At 38.2% G+C, this 19,392-nt stretch overlaps 3 protein-coding genes across 6 annotated transcripts in view; 1 reads left to right on the top strand and 2 right to left on the bottom strand.

Moving 5' to 3' along the window:
- The window catches only part of nptnb (neuroplastin b), a 113,663-nt gene extending 112,588 nt beyond the window's left edge, over window positions 1-1,075 (top strand). For both annotated transcript variants that reach the window (XM_061964485.2, XM_072913383.1), the window contains one exon: window positions 1-1,075. The gene's annotated coding sequence lies outside the window, so the exon portion shown is untranslated.
- Window positions 1-19,392, bottom strand: part of LOC133608890 (UDP-glucuronosyltransferase 2B37-like) — a 696,509-nt gene that overhangs the window by 198,714 nt on the left and 478,403 nt on the right. The gene's annotated exons all lie outside the window — the stretch shown is intronic.
- rec114 (REC114 meiotic recombination protein) overlaps window positions 726-19,392 on the bottom strand; it is a 27,547-nt gene continuing 8,880 nt past the window's right edge. The window contains exons 2-6 of one of the 2 annotated variants that reach the window (XM_061964486.2): window positions 16,642-16,731; window positions 6,834-6,917; window positions 6,470-6,643; window positions 4,664-4,732; window positions 726-1,440 (exon numbers count right to left, since the gene is read on the bottom strand). In XM_061964486.2, coding sequence (XP_061820470.1) covers window positions 1,276-1,440; window positions 4,664-4,732; window positions 6,470-6,643; window positions 6,834-6,917; window positions 16,642-16,731 — 582 coding nt within the window. In that variant the 3' untranslated portion in view covers window positions 726-1,275. The remainder of the gene's footprint in view (window positions 1,441-4,663; window positions 4,733-6,469; window positions 6,644-6,833; window positions 6,918-16,641; window positions 16,732-19,392) is intronic. The other variant, XM_061964487.2, reaches the window with a different exon arrangement.

Consider the following 19,392-nt stretch of genomic DNA (forward strand, 5'->3'; position numbering starts at 1 on the left):
ATGAGACGGCTAAACTGCAATCTTTCTGGCGACATCAAAGGTGGATGGAGCCGCAGGCTATTTCGAGGAAAACAATAAAGCATATCTTGTCTCATTTTATGAGAAACAATATCAGCGTAACACTGGCAACAAAGGAATCAGAATAAGCATGCCTTGTCATGTGGAGATGTCAGGATGACGAATAGTGACTACAAATCGCCGCCAAGAGGCGTACACATTTTTTGATGTGGTGTTGATGTCTCCTTTATTGATTTGAATAACGGCCCTCGAGCTGGTCCCCTTTTGTATTACATATCATGTAAATGCATGCAAAATAACGCAATAGGATACTCAGAATAGACATCTTCTGTTGTTATCCCTCGTGTGGCTTTTTGTTCTGCATCCCAAACTATTTTTTATAGTCATCCTTATATAAATATACATATATATATATATAATGTCTTCTTTTCCCCCTCTTGAACATTTGTACAGCATATCATGGTCATTTAATGTTTGATTTTGTGACAATAAGTCCACTTTTAATAGAACTTTTATTGTGAAGCAAGGGCTTCATTGACAGACAGTATTTAAAGCTAATGGAGAGTGAATACAAAACATGATTAATGTGTGTTTAACTAACTAAATATTGATGGTATGTGTATTACTTTAATTTATTTTGAGAGTAACTTAGAGTGTCTTGTATGTGTTGCAGTATGAGTGTTCAAATGATAGGAAATCTGTACAAATTTTTTTTTTTTTTTTTATATTTCCTAATTTAATTGATTTGTATTTTTTATTTTCTCCGACTATATAGCATGGCTATAATCCTATGCAAAATGTATTCTTGAATAGATAAATGGAGGGCAGTTTGTTTTAATCAGTCGAGCTTTAATATTGTGGGACCCCTTGGAAGCTGGCATAGCAAAATTAACTGCTGTAGCTGCATGACTCCTCCTTTCAATACAATGTACTGATGTGTGTTGCGGTGGGAATGGACCTGCATTAACGTGGGAGCAGATGGACCAGAGTATATAGCCACGATCAAACATATGATTAAGACCAATATTTTTTTTCTGAATAAAAACATGAAAAAATGTTTGCTGTGTTTTTTTGTTAAGTCGTGTGAATTTAACATAATTAGGAACTTCGAGAGCGCTAACGCACGACCACAACCCACCCAGTCAACGCTGGCAGCTCGGCAAGTTAACACCTACGTAGCAAACGGCGTGGAAAAAAAACAAACACAAAAGAGCAGCGCTGACTTGACCCCTCTCTGCCTTCAGTTGTCGAGATGATTCACTCTTCAAGTATTTTCTTCAGTTCGCCCTCAACCTGCTCTACCAAAGCATGGAAGCTGGGATCCAGCAAACAAACGCGTAGCAGGGCCTCCAGGTCACCATGTTCCCAGGAGGCTTGGCGGTAGAGTTGAGGCAGCGTCAGCGGGGTCTCTCCCAGCAGGTGCTATGGAGGATGTAACAGATAGCTTAAAGCAATGCTAATGTACCACACATTGACATGATTTTAGAATAAATTGCATATAGCACTGAGATGCTAATTAACATGAAAGAAATCACTTGATGGCCAAAACTATCCATCCATCCATTTTCTACCTATTGTCCCTTTTGGGGTCGCGGTGGTAATACTGACTAATTCATCACAATATATCACAGCAATCCTCAATCCTGTGCAAATAGGCCACCTGGTGGCTATGGGCAACATAGTCGACCACATTAAAAGGAGTCTTTTTATGCAAAATCTATACTTTTCTTACCTGTTTTTGTGTATTTGGGATCCCCATAAGTCCATGGAATTTTAAATCAATCCATGGAGGCATGGCGGAGATATTTATAAAATAATTTTACCTTATTCCAAACTTTCACCAAATGAGCCGTTTGGGATTTGAGACTTAAGTGTGGATTTTGCCCAATAGTTACGTCTGTGGATATCTCGGTAAATGATAGTGGTTTACCCGAAAAACTCTGTGCAAGTCCGCCTTATTTATTTAGTTGAAATAACAAAGTTCCTTATTTTTCTCTGTCCTCGTGTTGTGGGGCAGACTGGCTTGTACATGCACATGCATGCGACAATCCTCTGCTGTTGCCATTTCTAATACAAATCAGAATAAAGTTCTAACTTAGTAGTCAGTAGAGTTCATATGCAAACGCTAAAACCTACAACATGGCTGATGTGGTGGAAAGGCATTTGAAGGGGACTTGGAGGAGTGACCGGTAAGTAAGACCGCCAACAAAACATCGCATTCTAAAGAGAAAATCAAAAAGTGGCTTGAAGATGGTCTGTGAAACAAATTATATTTACAGTATGGACCAAAGCACCACCATTACGTGTTATGTAGACCACAAAGAACTATATTAAATATAGACAAAAAAATCACTTTATGATGCAATATGATCACTTTTTTCAAATTAAAGTATTTTAGAACTAAGAGCTGCTCTCACATTGCCTGTAAATTGGTGTTCTGTTTAGATGTCGTAAAGAAAAAACCTCTTACCTCATGCACATACATGATGTGCAAGATGAGCCCACCACATGTTTATGCCCAACAATTCACGGAAGACAGCTTTCCAAAAAAAATAAATAAAAAGGGTTCGCTACACATCCTTGAAAAACCCTGGAGCTCTGTCAACTATTCGTTAGTCAGCTACAGATGAGGGAATTTTGATTTTCTTTGGCGAATAGGCTAACCCAACATGATATTGCTGTAAAATGTGACTGTAATGTTAGCGCTATGGCTTACATAGCTCTATGGTAGTGTGGCGAACATTTCTGTCCTCCTGTCCCACTTTTTCTTGTTATGTTGTTGTGTGTGATATATAGCATATTTTACATTGGTCAAGTGCAGCGTTAAATGTCCAAATATGGCCAAGTAGACACATTGTGGGTTTCCTGGACGTCGTCTCCATCGCTAAAAGAAAAATCTAAGGAAGAGAATCCCTATGCCATCTTCCACTAGTTTTTTTTAATATATAAATGGCCCGCTTGAATAATCCCACTTCTCTTCTCCGACTCTCTCACCGTCATTTGGGAAGTCTGTTGTGTTTTCCCTTCCTAGTTCAATGACCCGCCCTATCTTGCCTCTGATTGGTCTGTCCGTAATGTTTTGCCCTAATCATAGTAAACCAACCAACCAATCATGGATTTTCTTATACATAAACCAACCAATCATCATTGATGTTTCCCGTATATTTTGTCCCCGGTCCGTGGAATTGCTTCGCTACGTAGCTTCGATTTTTAAGTTAATAATTTTTAATGGAAAAGCATAGTTTTTACCACTGGATTATCAAAAACCGTACTCATGATGGGAAGACCGTAGTTGTTGGCAGGTATGGCAAAGAGACAGATATAGATTTTAACACACATTGTAGGTCGGAAAAAACGAAGAAAAACGGAAAATATTTTTTAAAATATTTTTAGAGATAAAAGAGACGGATTTCCGACTATAGACGGAAAAATCGCATGCCTGTGGTTAGATAGTAATTACTGTCATAAAGACAGTAATACACAGCAAATTGTAATACAATATTTACACTAGGGCTGGGTGATATATCGATATACGCGATATATCGCTGGTTTGTCTCTGTGCGACATAGAAAATATATTGTGATATCGAGTATACGTTCTCACGCAGTTGCTTTTAGCTGCGGGCATTACACTACAGGCTCTCCTCCTCTTTCCAGTCTCTCCTTCTCACAGACAGACAAGCGCACCTTCTTACACACGTCACATACTGTCACGTCATACGTCACATACGTATACGCCCTCTCCGAGCAGAAAGGTAGCAGCATGGCTAACGTTAGCTGTGATGCTAGCGGAGTGGTGCGAGCGCAAATACAAGAGAAAGAAGGTGCGAATCTGGTAACAAATAAAGGAATAATTAATTGCCCCAAAAAACAGCAGGGGGTCCATCGTCTGGCGGTGGTTTGGCTTCAAGTGGGAATATGTCGAACAGACAACCGTAATTTGTCAAGCGTGGGGCAAAAGCGTTGCTATAAAAAGTAGCATTACTGCTGTAACAAACAGTTCGAGGTGTCCCAAGTTACCGGAGTGTGTTAGGTAAGGAGGAGGAGTTTTGTCCCTCCAGAGTTGTTGCCGTAGGGCTGTGACGTAGGGTGTGTGTGGTTGTGGAAGGAGGTGTGTGATGTTGACATTAAAGAAGCGGTGGCTACCGAACCTGCTCTAATGTCTCCCGTTTATTATTTTATTAGATAAGTACACTGTATAGGCGAACCCAGGACACTCGGCTACACTACTAATAATGTAGCATCATTTGAAAAGTCACCCACTCGACAATGAAGAGTGCTTCCTCCGCATGACAACATGTCCGTTCGGTGCCACACGTCCACACCATCAAAATGCCGAGGCAAACATTTCCAGATCAACACCGTATGAAATTTTTTTAGATTTTTTTAGTTGTGATTTCCTTCTCTGCATGAAAATTTAAAAGAAGCATATATTAATGCAGTATGAAGAATAATGTTTTAATGTAGACACATAGAATCATCATACTGCTGTGATTATATGCATCAAGTGTTCATTCAAGGCTAAGGCAAAATATCGAGATATATATCGTGTATCGCGATATGGCCTTATAATATCGCGATATTAAAAAAAGGCAATATCGCCCAGCCCTAATTTACACCTTTTTGAAGAACCATCCTTTAATTACCTGGGTAAGACGCTGAATGGACAGCGATCCTTCATGGACAACCTCAGGTTCGCCTCCAGCGGCCTCACCCTGCAGACACAGAGACACACAGGAGGAGAAGGACAAAAAAAGAGTTGACAAGACACAGCAGGAGACGCAGCGTGGAGAGTCCGATCAATTGGCTTCATTACTAATTAAAAAATATCCCGCTCCCTCAAAGCCCTTTTATCTTCAACTGCATTTCAGTGTGTCTGTTGGCCAAAAGGTCACATTCCACAATGTTGGTACAGTCCATACTTTTCCTTTTCATCTCCTTCATGCTATATGTGGCCTTCACACACAGGCCAGAACTACTTAAAATACTGTGAGGACATGGTATTCCAAAATACAATCAATTTTAAAGAATGGACCTTATGTGGAATATTTGTCATAAATAATGATGTCAATTGTGCAGGCCTTGACTGTGTTTCTGTTTGCTGTTCTGGTTTGTCATTGCCGTATTCCCTCGCCACGTCACACTTCACTTACAGTGGTCTCAGTGTATCGCAGGTTTTAAAATAAGTTAAGATTTGAGAAACTTTTTAAGTTTTTATGTTAAAATTTCACAAATTTAAAAGCGTATGAAGTGCTTTATGAGCATGGGAAATGTTTATGTGTGTGTAAAAGAAATGTGGAGGGCTTATAAAGACCTTAAATACATAAAATAAGCAGTGTCCCAACGTCACGGAAATTCACTTACCACGGGGGGTTAGGGTTCTGTTCATTTTTGGTATGTGATCAATCATGTTTTAACAAAGAAAATTGTCAAAAGTCAATATTTTTCAAATAAAGATATAGGGAAAAATATTTTCTGCCATCTGAAAAATACTTTCAAGATTATTATATTTTTCATACAAATATTCTAAAAAATATGCACATATATTTACTATACAGTATATGTGCATTTCTTAGATGAAAACTTGTTTCCCTCTAACACTAAATAGATTTTGTAAACATAATACAAATAATTGAATGTATTTTACATATGTATTTTTTTCTAAATACAACAATATAGGCAGTTTTCCATCACTAATCAATAGTTATCAAATTATTTGGATGCCAATTTACTATCATCATTTTAGAGTAGGAATATAATTTCACAATAATATTAAGCATTAGACAAATATCATCAGTTTTAGTTTTAAAAATCAAGAAATACAATTTTCTGTAGGTAGCAAGTTTCAATCCGTATTTCAATACAGTAAATATTTATTTCGACACAGCATATACTGCATCATACTGTATGTGCAGTACATAGACAGTCTCCCTCTATCTGCTTGTTTGTGACAGCAATGTGACCTCCAAGAATTACAGTATTGTAAATAGCACCATCTAGTGTCTGGTCTGTAAAGCTGACCTAGTTGAGACTGCTCATAAATCAGCCCTGATGCCCATACATCATCCATCCATCCGTTTTGTCCCTTTTGGGGTCGAGGGGGTGCTGGAGCCTATCCCAGCAGCACATGGGCGGTAGGCAGGGTACACCCTGGACAAAACGCCACTGGCTGCGTGGGTTCCCTCCGGGTACTCCGGCTTCCTCCCACCTCCAAAGACATGCACCTGGGGATAGGTTGATTGGCAACACTAAATTGGCCATACATCATATTTAATAATAATTACAGGGAAATGTGTTAATTATCTGGAGTATTTTCCTTTTTAAATTAAAAATGGTTGGCAAATAAACACGTAAAATCTAAAAAATTAAAAAAAAAAAACCTTTATATTTTATGAGTAGTTAAAAGAAATACACTTTCTTTTCAATATTTACTGAATTGTGATATGTGCCACCTGTGTCCCCGGCGCAGGGTCATCCGCGGGGGGCTGATTATTTGACGACAGGGTGTCGTCTTGAGTGCCGACGGGCACATGCTCTCTGAGTCGCTCTGCAGCACTCGAGCACTCTTTGATGGCCTGCGCCTTGTTACTTCCATCAAACTGCATCCTGATCAGGCGGCTCGCTCCCTGAGGACACATCGCTCTGCTGTCACTTGAAATCTCTCTGTTATTTTGTTTGTTGACAAATCAGCATACCATTTATTGAAAAAACAAGGTGGGTGTTTTTGTAGAACACAAAGCGAGAAAACATGTTATGACAGGCCCCATAAAAACAAATAATATTGCACATTTTACGTGGCCATAAACTACAACTCACCTTTATAGTATGTCGAATCATCAGATTGTCAGATTTTTGATGGACTTTGAGAAAATCGCTGGCACTGTGCAAAGGAATTGTCTCCTACAATTTGAAACAAATCATATCATATAAATCATATCTTCAGAAATGACATGACAACAAAGTCTTGATGCAGTCACATGTCTCAGTGTTACTTTAGTCTGTCAGCAGGGGTCTCTATTTTCTCAAGAACTTAAACACTGAGTGTGGACACATTTTAGGCTGCAAACTGCAGGTTATTTTGTCAGGTCTGATTCTGGAGTATATTTATGACATGTATTACACTGAAATACGGTGGTTCCATCCAGTTCACTCAATTTATTTTGTTTTTCGCATATTACTACAACAATCTCACTATACAACAATGCAAACGTATGACTAAATGTCATGTTTTACCATTGAGCTAAGTGACAGTTAAACTATCCAATAGTAGCAGCTTCATTAAGGCAGTGTCTAAATGTTATGATCAAATTAAATGTTCCTTTTGTAAGACTGTCTTGATTCCATTCTGCTGACGACATGTCTAAGTCAGGTGCTCTGAAGACGTTCACCTACTATTCTCTTAAATATAGCAAATTCCAGTTCACAGCTGCTTTTTTTCTTCCTCCGTTGGCCTTATCGTGAGGCCTGTAGGTCTAAGCTCCCCGCTACTGAAAGTTTCCCTGAGCGTTCACAGCACCAATCTATAATAGACCGGTCTATCATCCAGGTTGAAAGCTCTCTGCAGTCTGACCTGAATATCAGGCTGACTGGTGCAGCAATCATACCTGTGTCTGCAGAAAAGAACTCTACAAACAAGGTATAAAGACTATTTTAAGTTTTTTAGTTTGCTAGGTAATAGGCTAAGTTATACATTATATATTTAAAAAAAAATCAGTATCAGAGTTCCTACAGTAGTGTACTGGAAGTGTGTTGTCCAAAATGTATCCTTGATGCTGGATTTCTTTGTCCCGGTAGCTTTATTGCTAATGAGGTGTGTTTGTCCACCCCTGTATCAGACAAAGCGTTTGTGTCGAAGAAGCGGTGTTCTACACTTTATCCACTTTTTACATATACACTCTAACTTTACATATAACTCTGAACCTCATAAATACATTATAATGGAACCGTGACTGTGGCAAATTTAGCGACTATGTGGCTATATTTAGTGAGTATTCCGACATATCCAGCTACTGTTTTTCACAAAATCGACGAGCGACCAATATGGCGTTATATTATTCTGGAGACTCTGACATGAAAGCACAGATCGCTCTACTGAACAAACATCTAAAAGCACTCGACAGGCGCCTCAGTGTTAATTGTGACGTATATATATATATATATATATACATATATATATATATATATATATATATATATATATATATAAATGTATATATATATATATATATATATATATATATATATATATATATATATATATATATATATATATATATATATATATATATATATATATATATATATATATATATATATATATACATACATACATACATACATATATATATATATATATATATATATATATATATATACATACATATATATATATATATATATATATATATGTACCCCGCCTTCCGCCCGATTGTAGCTGAGATAGGCTCCAGCGCCCCCCGCGACCCCAAAAGGGAATAAGCGGTAGAAAATGGATGGATGGATGGATATATATATATATATATATATATATATATATATACCATACCCTTACCATACCAACTTTATTTATAAAGCCCTTTAAAAACAAGCACAGTTGAAAAACAAAGGGCTGCACACCACAAAGAAATGGAGGCAAAGGACAGACTAAAAAATAACATTTGAAACAGAAATAAAAATACACATTTAAAAAGCAAATATAAATTACCCTAAGAACAGTTTGTTAGATAAAAACAGTTTAAAAGTTAAAAACAGTTCAAAAAGTTAAAAGCTAAAAACAGTTCAAAGTCTCATGCTGGGTTAAAAGCCAGTGAATAAAAATGGGTTTTAAGAAGGGTCTTAAAAATAGCCAAAGAAGGGGCCTGTCTCACATGGAGAGGGAGATCGTTCCAGAGTTTGGGACCCGCAACAGAGAAAGCTCTGTCCCCTCTGAGCTTGCGCTTTGTATATATATACGTATATATATATATATATATATATATATATATATATATATATATATATATATATATATATATATATATATGTAACATATATAAAAATAATAAGGAATCAACAAAAGTTTTTGTAGGTCTTAAGATACTGTATTTACAGGACTATAAGCCGCTACTTTTCCCCCCGCACGCTTTAAAACCTGCGGCTTATAAAACGGTGCAGCTAATTTATGAATTTTTCTTTGCTAACTGCCATTATGATTTGTATTCAGCAAATAGTTTTCATTAGTGATGAAACGGTATCAAAATTTCACGGTACAATATTACGGTATTGAGGCCGCAGTATGATATTATTGTGGTATACATATCCCCTCCCAAAAAGACTTAAAATAGCACAGTGTGTTAAATGAAGTGTCAGGAATGTTAAGAATAAATACACTGTAATTCAGTGCTTTTCAAATATTTTCTGTTACACCCCCACCCAGGAAGAAGAAAATATTTTGCCCCCCCTAAGACTATATATAGTATAATTTGTCTATAAAAAAGTTATAACTATACCTCTGCATAACATTGTAAGCTTATTAACATTAAAGGAAACATTTTTCTTTTTGAGAGGGCTGCAGCGAACTGACTGATTGTTCGACTAATCAGATAAAACACACTTTATAGCCTCAATATATATTTAAGGTAAAATAATTGAAATAAACAACCATTTTTCTGCTTGCCATGTCCGTCAATCTTTTTTTCTAATAAATGCGCATCATCAACATTGAAATTGCACTTTTAACATGTGTAAATTAATAATAATATTTTTTTTTTAAACTCTCCGCTGTTCGCCGCCACACAAATCACGGCACCCACACACCACCGCTGTCATGTACGCTCTATTGCAGCGGCCGTGCGGAAACTATGTCCGCATATTTAAATGTCCAGGCCGCTCGTTTGTTGCAGATTTGGTCAGTTTTATAAGTTAATTCGTTATACGACTAATCGAAGCAACATAATGTAAATAAAAGCTTTTTTCCTAATCAAATGAATTGATTTATTATTCGTTCCAGCCCTATATTTACTTCTTTTTTTTCTTAATGAAAACCTGTATTTATAAAAAGGGACCATTTGCATGCCTCTTTCCCTCTTTTTTCAAAAGTGGAACAAACAATGGAAAGAGAGAGATGATAGATTTTTGTCACATTTTGAGCACATAAACAGCCTTTAAGCTGGTACCCATATTACTGTTACAATATCATTAAAAAGTCATGTTTGCATCGTAGAGACCTTTAAGTAGGGCTGGGCGATATGGCTTTTTATGAATATCTCGATATTTTTAGGCCATGTCACGATACTCAATATATATCTCGATATTTTGCCTTAGCCTTGAATTAACACTTGATGCATATAATCACAGCAGTATGATGATTCTACGTGTCTACATTAAAACATTCTTGTTCATACTGCATCAATGTATGCTAATTTTAAACTTTCATGCAGAGGGGGGAAATCACAACTAAGTCAATTTACCAAAACTGTATGTATTAAACAGTTATTAAGCAGTGGCACAAACATTCATGTCATTTCAAAACAGAAAGTGCAAGATTGTCAGAGACATTTTAAAACAAGCTATTAGTGAATATTTGTGCATGATGTCTCTAAGATGACTTATCAAAACAACACTAAATTAAAGTGCACTTTTTGTACAGAGCGCCACTCCAATATTTTAAAACAAATAAAATGCACTTTTGTTCATGATGTCACACAAGATATTTCAATAACTGTCAAATAAAAATTGTCTGCATAATAGGTAATCAAATAGTGTATGTGGTAGGTTACTGCGGACGTTATCTCCTTCTGTTGTTGACAATTTTTTTTCATACGATGTTGATCTGGACATGGAAGTCGCCAGCCTCAATTGGGTCATTGCTGGTTGCTTGGGCATTTTGTTAGTGTGGCACCGGCCGGAGATGTTGACATGCGGAGTTTCAAGCACTTCTCATTCTCTAGTGGGTGACATTTAAAATGATGCTACAAATTAGTAGTGTTGCTACTTTTTGTAGCAACGCTTTTGCCGCATACTTTACATATTACGGTTGTCTGTTTGACATCTTCCCGCTTGAAGCCAAACCACCGCCAGACCATGGACCCCGTGCTGTTTTTCTTAGGAATTAATTCTTCTTTCTCCATTTCTTACCAGATTCGCACCTTCTCTCTCTTGTATTACCACTCGCACCGCTCCACTAGCACCACCTGCCACAGCTAACTTTACCCATGCCGCACCTCTCTGCTCTGCGAGAGCATATGACGTTGCACGCGCGACAGCATGTGACGTATGTAAGAAGGTGCGCTTCTTTTACCGCTCTGTGAGAAGGAGAGACAAGAAAGAGTGAGAAAAGCCTGTAGTGTAATGCCCGCAGCTGAAAGCAACTGCGTGAGAACGTATACTCGAATACTCACGATATAGTCATTTTCTACATCGAATAGAGACAAACCCGCGATACATCGAGTATATATATTTTTTTGTCATAAAAAAATACAATCATGTGTGCTTACGGACTGTATCCTGACTGTATTAATCTATATTGATGTATAATGTAGGAACCAGAAATATTAATAACAGAAAGAAACAACCCTTTTTTGCGAATGAGTGTGAATGAGTGTAAATTGGGGAGAGAGGTTTTTCGGGTTGGTGCACTAATTGTAAGTGTATCTTGTGTTTTTTATGTTTATTTAATTAAAAAAAAAAAAAAAAACAGTATTTTTTTTATTTTTTATTTCTTGTGCGGCCCGGTACCAATTGATCCACGGACCGGTGGTTTGGGACCACTGAAATAAAGAAGTTAATAAAAGGACAGACTTGTAATAATATGCAGAGAGAAAATATTGCTCGCGCAGGAGTCAAGTAATTTCACATAATGGACTTTGCCGTGTACATTCCATTCTTCTTTTATTATTGATGTGGCTTTATTGCTATTTTAGCCAAATTTTGCTGAGCAGCCAAGACAGAAACACGCATAATTAGGAATAAGTTCAATGTCTGGTTGTCTCTTTTTATTCAAACGCTAGTAAAATAAATAAGTACATACGAAAGGTCAAAAATAAAGCTGACCCTTTACATGCTTACTGAGCTGACATCTCTGTCGAAGGTGGTTCGAATTTAGTAGCACCATGTTAAATGATTGTCGTGGCAAAAATGGCCCCAATATATGATATAGTATTTCATATATTCTGATTACACAGATACCATTGCTTGCTCTTTCTGTAATGTAGTTGTACATGTTCCCTCCCTGCTACGTTTGTCATTTGGAAAGCAATATAACTAATTAATTGAAATCATATTAAATGCTGCAACCTATAATACAGGCAAGCTACAGTATAATAACAAGTGTGACACACTATAAATTGCCAGCATCACAAGCATGACATTCACAGATGCAGCCCTAAATGATTTCCAGCCATAATAATTTATTTTCTGAATTACAGAGCCGCAAATGGAGGTATATGGCAAGTAGTTTCATGGATGAACACATTCCACAGTCCAATATGCGCATGTGGAACATCAGAATTAATTGCTGCATGATCTGCTGCACCCATTTTAATCTGGTGATTTTCAGCGTATTCATAAAACTGAGATTAGCGTCCATGAAGAAGTGATGAGCAGCCTGAAACTTCTTCCCACCCCTCTTTTTCCTGCAAGTGAAATGTGCCTCATCATTGCTAACTGGCTTTGGGAGTCATCCCTCAAGCCGCAGGAGGGATTTAAGACATGTCTCTTTTGTCCCTCTTGACACTGCGCCAATCTTAAAACAATTAAACAAACCAAACAAACAAAGCCCGCGTGGGATTAGTACCTTGTTAGGTTCTCTAAAACGTGTTATCAAAATGGAGATTGTGTGATAAACAAGTTGATGAAGAAAGTACGTGGGTTTGCACATAAGTCAACACACATGGTAAACCTAATAAACACATGCAAAAAATTTGCTAGTTAGTAATAATGATGGTTTATATAGATTAATAATAAACCATTAAGAATTTATACAGTAATGTTATAATAATGAGAGCTTTCTTTTGAGGTTTGATACAACTGTTTGTCAACCTGCCTTTTTTTGCAATTATTAATTATTTTATACAATATTTTTCAAAGAAAGTTTTGATCAATATCTGGGGAGAACTGACATATTAATGTTGTACAAAATAAAATAAAAACAATACACATATACCGAATGCTCTATAAAATATTTAACAAATTCAAGTCATCGCTTTAAATAACAATAAAAATAGCACTATTTATGGTCATTGTGGAGTACACAAAAAAAGTTGCAAAAAAACTTTACAAATATGGTAAAATATCATACAATTAAAATGAACATTCTTCTGTCGCTTACTTTTTGTGGTTGGATAGGAGAGGGGGCACAACAGGATTGATAGAGTGATATGTGCTTTTAAGTTAGTCTCCAAGTCTCCACTAAGTCCAGAAAGGTTGACAAGACTTGTCGCTCGTCACTTTTTGAAAAACACCTTGTAGAGCAGGGACGCTCTTTTGCATCCTGCAGCTCGTTTTTTTTTGGCCTGCGACACATTCTAATGACAATAAGCGTATTACCAATTAGAACATTACACAAAAAAACGACTTCCTCATTTTCCGCCAATCACCTTTCAGGCACGGACGGTGTGTTTTCAAACATGAGAAAAACTGACATCAAATCCAAACCAAACGAACATAAAATATTAACATTACCCGGTCGTTAAAGTAGGAATTTATATATATATATATAGCGTATTAAAGACAAGTGATGTACCGAAAACTTGACCACTAAAAAAAGATTTTGAACAGGTGGTCCTGCCCCACCTCAAGGACATCACCGCCCTCCTCCTGGACCCACTGCAGTTCGCCTACAGAGCCAACAGGTCTGTGGATGATGCAGTGAAACTGGCCCTCCACTTCATCCTGGAGCTACTGGACTCCCCAGGAACCTATGCCAGGATCCTATTTGTGGACTTCAGCTCTGCCTTCAACACCATCCTCCCTGGACTGCTACGAGACAAGCTCTACCAGCTCAGCGTGCCCGACTCCCTTTGCAGTTGGATCAATGACTTCCTGACAGACCGAAGACAGCACGTGCGGCTGGAGAAGATTGTCTCGAACAGTCAAACCACGAACACTGGTACTCCTCAGGGCTGTGTACTTTACCCCTGGCTCTTCTCCCTGTACACAAACTGCTGCACCTCCAGTCACCAGTCAGTAAAGCTGCTCAAGTTTGCGGATGACACTACTCTCATCGGGCTCATCTCGGATGGCGACGAGTCCGCCTACAGGAGAGAAGTGGACCGGCTGGCGTCCTGGTGCACCCTCAACAACCTGGAGCCGAACGCCCAGAAAACAGTGGAGATGATCTTGGACTTCAGGAAAGTCAAAGCACCACCATCCCCCCTCACCCTGATTGACTCTCCCACCCCAGTCTCCATTGTGGACTCCATCCGTTTCTTGGGCACCACCATCACCCAGGACCTCAAGTGGGAGCCGACCTCATCAAGAAGGCCCAGCAGAGGATGTACTTCCTGCGGCAGCTGAAAAAACTAAAGGTGCCGAAGAAGATGCTGGTGCAGTTCTACTCAGCAATCATCGAGTCCATCCTCACCTCCTCCATCCCCGTGTGGTTCCCCGGCACCACAGTCCGGGACAAGCATCGACTGCAGCGCATGGTACGTGCTGCTGAGAAGGTGATTGGCTGCAAACTCCCACCCCTCCAGGACCTGTTCTCCTCCAGGACCAGGAGGCGTGTGGGTCGGATCACAGCTGACTCTTCTCACCCTGGACACAAACTATTATCCCCTCTCCCCTCAGGCAGGAGACTACGGCCCATCCAGACCCACACCTCCCGCCACCTGAACAGTTTTTTCCCCTCGGCCATCAGACACATGAACAATAACAAGATCTGATAGCTCAGTTACAGCTCATGTTATTCTATTCTGTGTTATATGTGTTTTATGTTGCACGATTGCGCCAAGTATAATTCCTAGTTTGTGAACCCGTTCTCAAACAATGGCAATAAAACTCTTCTGATTCTGATTCTGATTCTGAACACCGAAAACCACGCTACCGAAACCGGATGTAAACAAAACGTACGCCATTGTTTGGAATGTTGTCAGCATGTCAGCGATGTGGACGTGATTTTTATATATACCGGTACATTTTTATATATATTGCAGATATACCCGCGGACAGCCATCTACAAAATGTGCACATACAAAGAGGACAGTGGTGGCTTTTAAGAAAAGAAAGTCCAACTCGAGCAACAACGCGAAGCGAGTGTGACGTCATTCTCGCTTCAGCTCTCTTCTTTCGTCAGGGACATCTAAGGACAGAAGTAGAGTCTCTAAACACGAGTACATTCTTTAATAACACCACACGATGCTACTCGATTTGTTGCTAGTTGTTTTTTTTGTTTTTTTAAGTCATTAAAAGTCTGTAAAAAGCAGCAACAATTAAAAATATAGCAAAAGGATAAATAAATACATTTTAATATTAATTAATAAAAACAGATTTGTTTTAAATGTATACATTTTTGAGCTGACGTCTTGTGACCACGCCCCCACTGCCACAGGTGTCTTTGCACTTTAGGGGAAACCCTGGAATATCCAAATATTTTATTTTAAATAAATTTATGAAAAAAAAATTATAATAAAAAAATCACTAGAAAAAAAAACGATTAAAATAAATAGTATATTTGCAAGGCCAAGACTATCCTAATGTGGTTGTAGTTTTGACCATTATCAAAAATGATTACAGAGAGTAACGATACAATGACAGACAATAATTAAAAAAAAAATGGATATATGTTGATCGTCCAACTCGAAATAACTGGTATAAACAAGCTATGGAGATGCTATCAGTAGAAAAAAATGCATTTACGATTGATGAGTCATATCTTGTAATATTGGATCAATTAAATGAATGTGTTTTAACTATAAAATTAACCTAAAATAGGACTTTATCTTCCTTGTAGTAAATAAAAGCTGCAGTGGGACTGTCAAGTTTATGAAATTAAATACATGTGTAAGCCACTTTTATTGTTATTGTGTATTTTATTGACGGCTCTGATGGAAATGACGAGTGATAATACCAATAATGACATATATTTTTTTGTGATATTGCAATTCATTTTGTTTGTTGTTGTTGAATGTTTTAATCACTGGTATCAATGTTATTAGTATTATTGTTATTGATACTGTTGTGGCTATTAATTTTTGTTTTTACTTTTTTGGTTTTTACTGTTGTATTTGTATGTTTTCTCTATTGCTGTGCAAATTGATATTGTGAGCAGTGCAAATGTGGAATTAGGGCGGAGTTGAAGTTTTTCTATATTCTTTTATTAGGCTGTTTCACATTCTGTGATTTTTTTGTAAATAAAATTTAAAAATTAAAACGACTAAAAACGTCTATTGACAAGTGATAAAGAGAATTATTTTTTTTTTTAAGTATATACAGTATAAGCTGCTAAAAAAGCTGCTAGTTTATTTTTTTTCCTTTCTCGTTTTCTTTTCATTATAGTTTTAACTGCTTTTTCTGAATAATTGGAGGAATGAAACAGAGCATTAAAAAGGATTGGCACAATTTAAAGAGTCCACAAGGATGCAAAGCAACACTAAGCACAACAGCATGCAAAGCAAATTCAAAGAATAATCAATCTTGTCCTTCTTACCAAGCATTGCTGTCCATGCAAGACCATCAAGTATCCGTAGTCCACAATTGTGAGGATAATTTCTGGTTCGTTTTTCTTTGCTTCAAATGTCTTGAGGGGATGGAGGGAGAATAATCATTTTATACAGATGTTAAAAAAAAAGTAAACAACACCAAATATAACCACATTAAAGTAAAACAACCCCTAAAGACGCCTGACAGACACATAAGGGAGACCCATGGTCTGTAAAACTTGCTCTGGTCATGTTCTCTTATGCTTTCAGCTACATGTTATCTATACTAACATCTGTTGTTTAATAAGTTAAATTCTAGTTCTATGGTTATCATGACACTTATCCTCTTTGCCATCACAGGTACCCTTCTGTGGTACAGTAGCATGACAAAAAAGGCCAAAAAACAGTAATACACTTGCAGAGATGCTCACTGAGGTGAGATTAACTGTTGCATCTGATGTCACTCACAACAATGGCATGAACTTCAAATACCGACATTTTCAGCCATTTGTTTGTTGTTTGAACTCCAAATCGCACAATTTTTCGGTCTACTGCAACATAGCTTATAACTCAACCTAACATAATCACTTGACATTAGGGGTGTAACGGTACGTGTATTTGTATTGAACCGTTTCGGTACGGGGGTTCCGGTTCGGTTCGGAGGTGTACCGAACGAGTTTCCACACGGACATATTAAGTAGCGTAACGCACGTTGTGTAAACAATGCACACCGAGGCACAACACACGGAATGCTAGCAGCTAACGGGCTACGATAGACTGACCATACGTCCTCTTTTCACCGGACATGGCCTCGTTTGCGGAGCTGTCAGGGCGGAGTTTCTTAAATGCTTCAAATGTCCGGCATTTTGAGTTAGGGTTGCGTGTAATTTCAATGTACGTTCAGGGTTAAGAAGGGGTTAAAAACAAAACAAATTGTGCGCGCAGCAGCATTCGTGAGGGAGGGGCAGAGACAGAGAGAGCGAGAGAGTTATGATAAACGCGCATGCGTCGCCAGGCTCTGCTTTTTATCCATAGATTTATCTGATTTAATTTTTTATTATCTATAGCAGGGGTGTCAAAAGTGTGCCCCGGAGGCATTTTGCGGCCCACAGCTAATATTTTAAAGGCCCACGGCACATTCTAAAAATACTATTAAAATAAACAAAAACATAACAAAAGTGAAATAAAAAAGCTTAAAGGTTAAATGTAATTTAGAAAAAGTTGCAATGTTGACTACTAAAACAAAGCTGTTTTTTTTCTTTCAAACTGTCATTGCTCAAAACATAATATTGAATCAAAATCAATGTTATGAATTATTGACCTATCCAAGGTTTCGATTACTTCACATCAAATATCCCACCAAGAAACATATTCTTGGTGGAAGATTTTGCAAATTTGGTAAATAAATAACCCAAAAATGTATATTTTCTTGTTTTCTTACTGTACCGAAAATGAACCGAACCGTGACCTCTAAACCGAGGTACGTACCGAACCGACATTTTTGTGTACCGTTACACCCCTACTTGACATAGTTCTCCTCTACCCACATATTCCTCTGTGTTTCAGTGGGGAAAGCATGTAAGTAAATTATTTAACAAGTAATGGCTAAATTCACACTGCTGTCTCTCTCTTTTTCTCCAGCTCCTGCTAAAGTATTATGTGTTTTGGCTCACTGTCACACTGTGATAGCGTCGTCGAGCAAACGGTTGGTAAAACAAAGCCATAGTCATTGTTCATAGTGACAGCTTGGGGAGAAAAAATGTCAACCACGAAAAAGCTTTTGCGACTGGACAGAATATACAATACAGGCACTTTTTGATGGATTCATTTTACATGCATAACAAAACCGTCTAAAGTCACTCAAGTCAGGCAGTTATTACTTCTTACTTAGATGGAACACACACGTGTGCACGCACACACACTACAGTAGCGTTCTAGGACAGTGTTTTTCAACCTTTTTTGAGCCAAGGCACATTTTGCGTTGAAAAAGTCCGGAGGCACACCACCAGCAGAAATCCTTAAACAACGAAACTCAGTTGACAGTAAAAAGTTGTCGTCACAATTGTTGGATATGACTTTAAACCATAACCAAGCATGCATCACTATAGCTCTTGTCTCAAAGTATGTGTACTGTCACGACCTGTCACATCACGCCGTGACTTATTTTGAGTTGTTTGCTGTTTTCCTGTGTGTAGTGTTTTAGTTCTTGTTTTGCGCTCCTATTTTGGTGGCTATTTCTCTTTTTTTGGTATTTTCCTGTAGCAGTTTCATGTCTTCCTTTGAGCGATATTTCCCGCATATACTTTGTTTTAGCCCATCCATCCATCCATTTTCTACCGCTTATTCCCTTCGGGGTCGCGGGGGGCGCTGGAGCCTATCTCAGCTACAATCGGGCGAAAGGTGGGGTACACCCTGGACAAGTCGCCACCTCATCGCAGGGCCAACACAGATAGACAGACAACATTCACACTCACATTCACACACTAGGGCCAATTTTAGTGTTGCCAATCAACCTATCCCCAGGTGCATGTCTTTGGAGGTGGGAGGAAGCCAGAGTACCCGGAGGGAACCCACGCAGTCACGGGGAGAACATGCAAACTCCACACAGAAAGATCCCGAGCCTGGGATTGAACCCCAGACTACTCAGCACCTTCGTATTGTGAGGCAGACGCACTAACCCCTCTTCCACCGTGCTGCCCACTTTGTTTTAGCAATCAAGAATATTTCAGTTGTTTTTATCCTTCTTTGTGGGGACATTG

The sequence above is a fragment of the Nerophis lumbriciformis genome, linkage group LG06, assembly GCF_033978685.3.
Source record: "Nerophis lumbriciformis linkage group LG06, RoL_Nlum_v2.1, whole genome shotgun sequence".
Lineage (NCBI taxonomy): Eukaryota > Metazoa > Chordata > Actinopteri > Syngnathiformes > Syngnathidae > Nerophis > Nerophis lumbriciformis.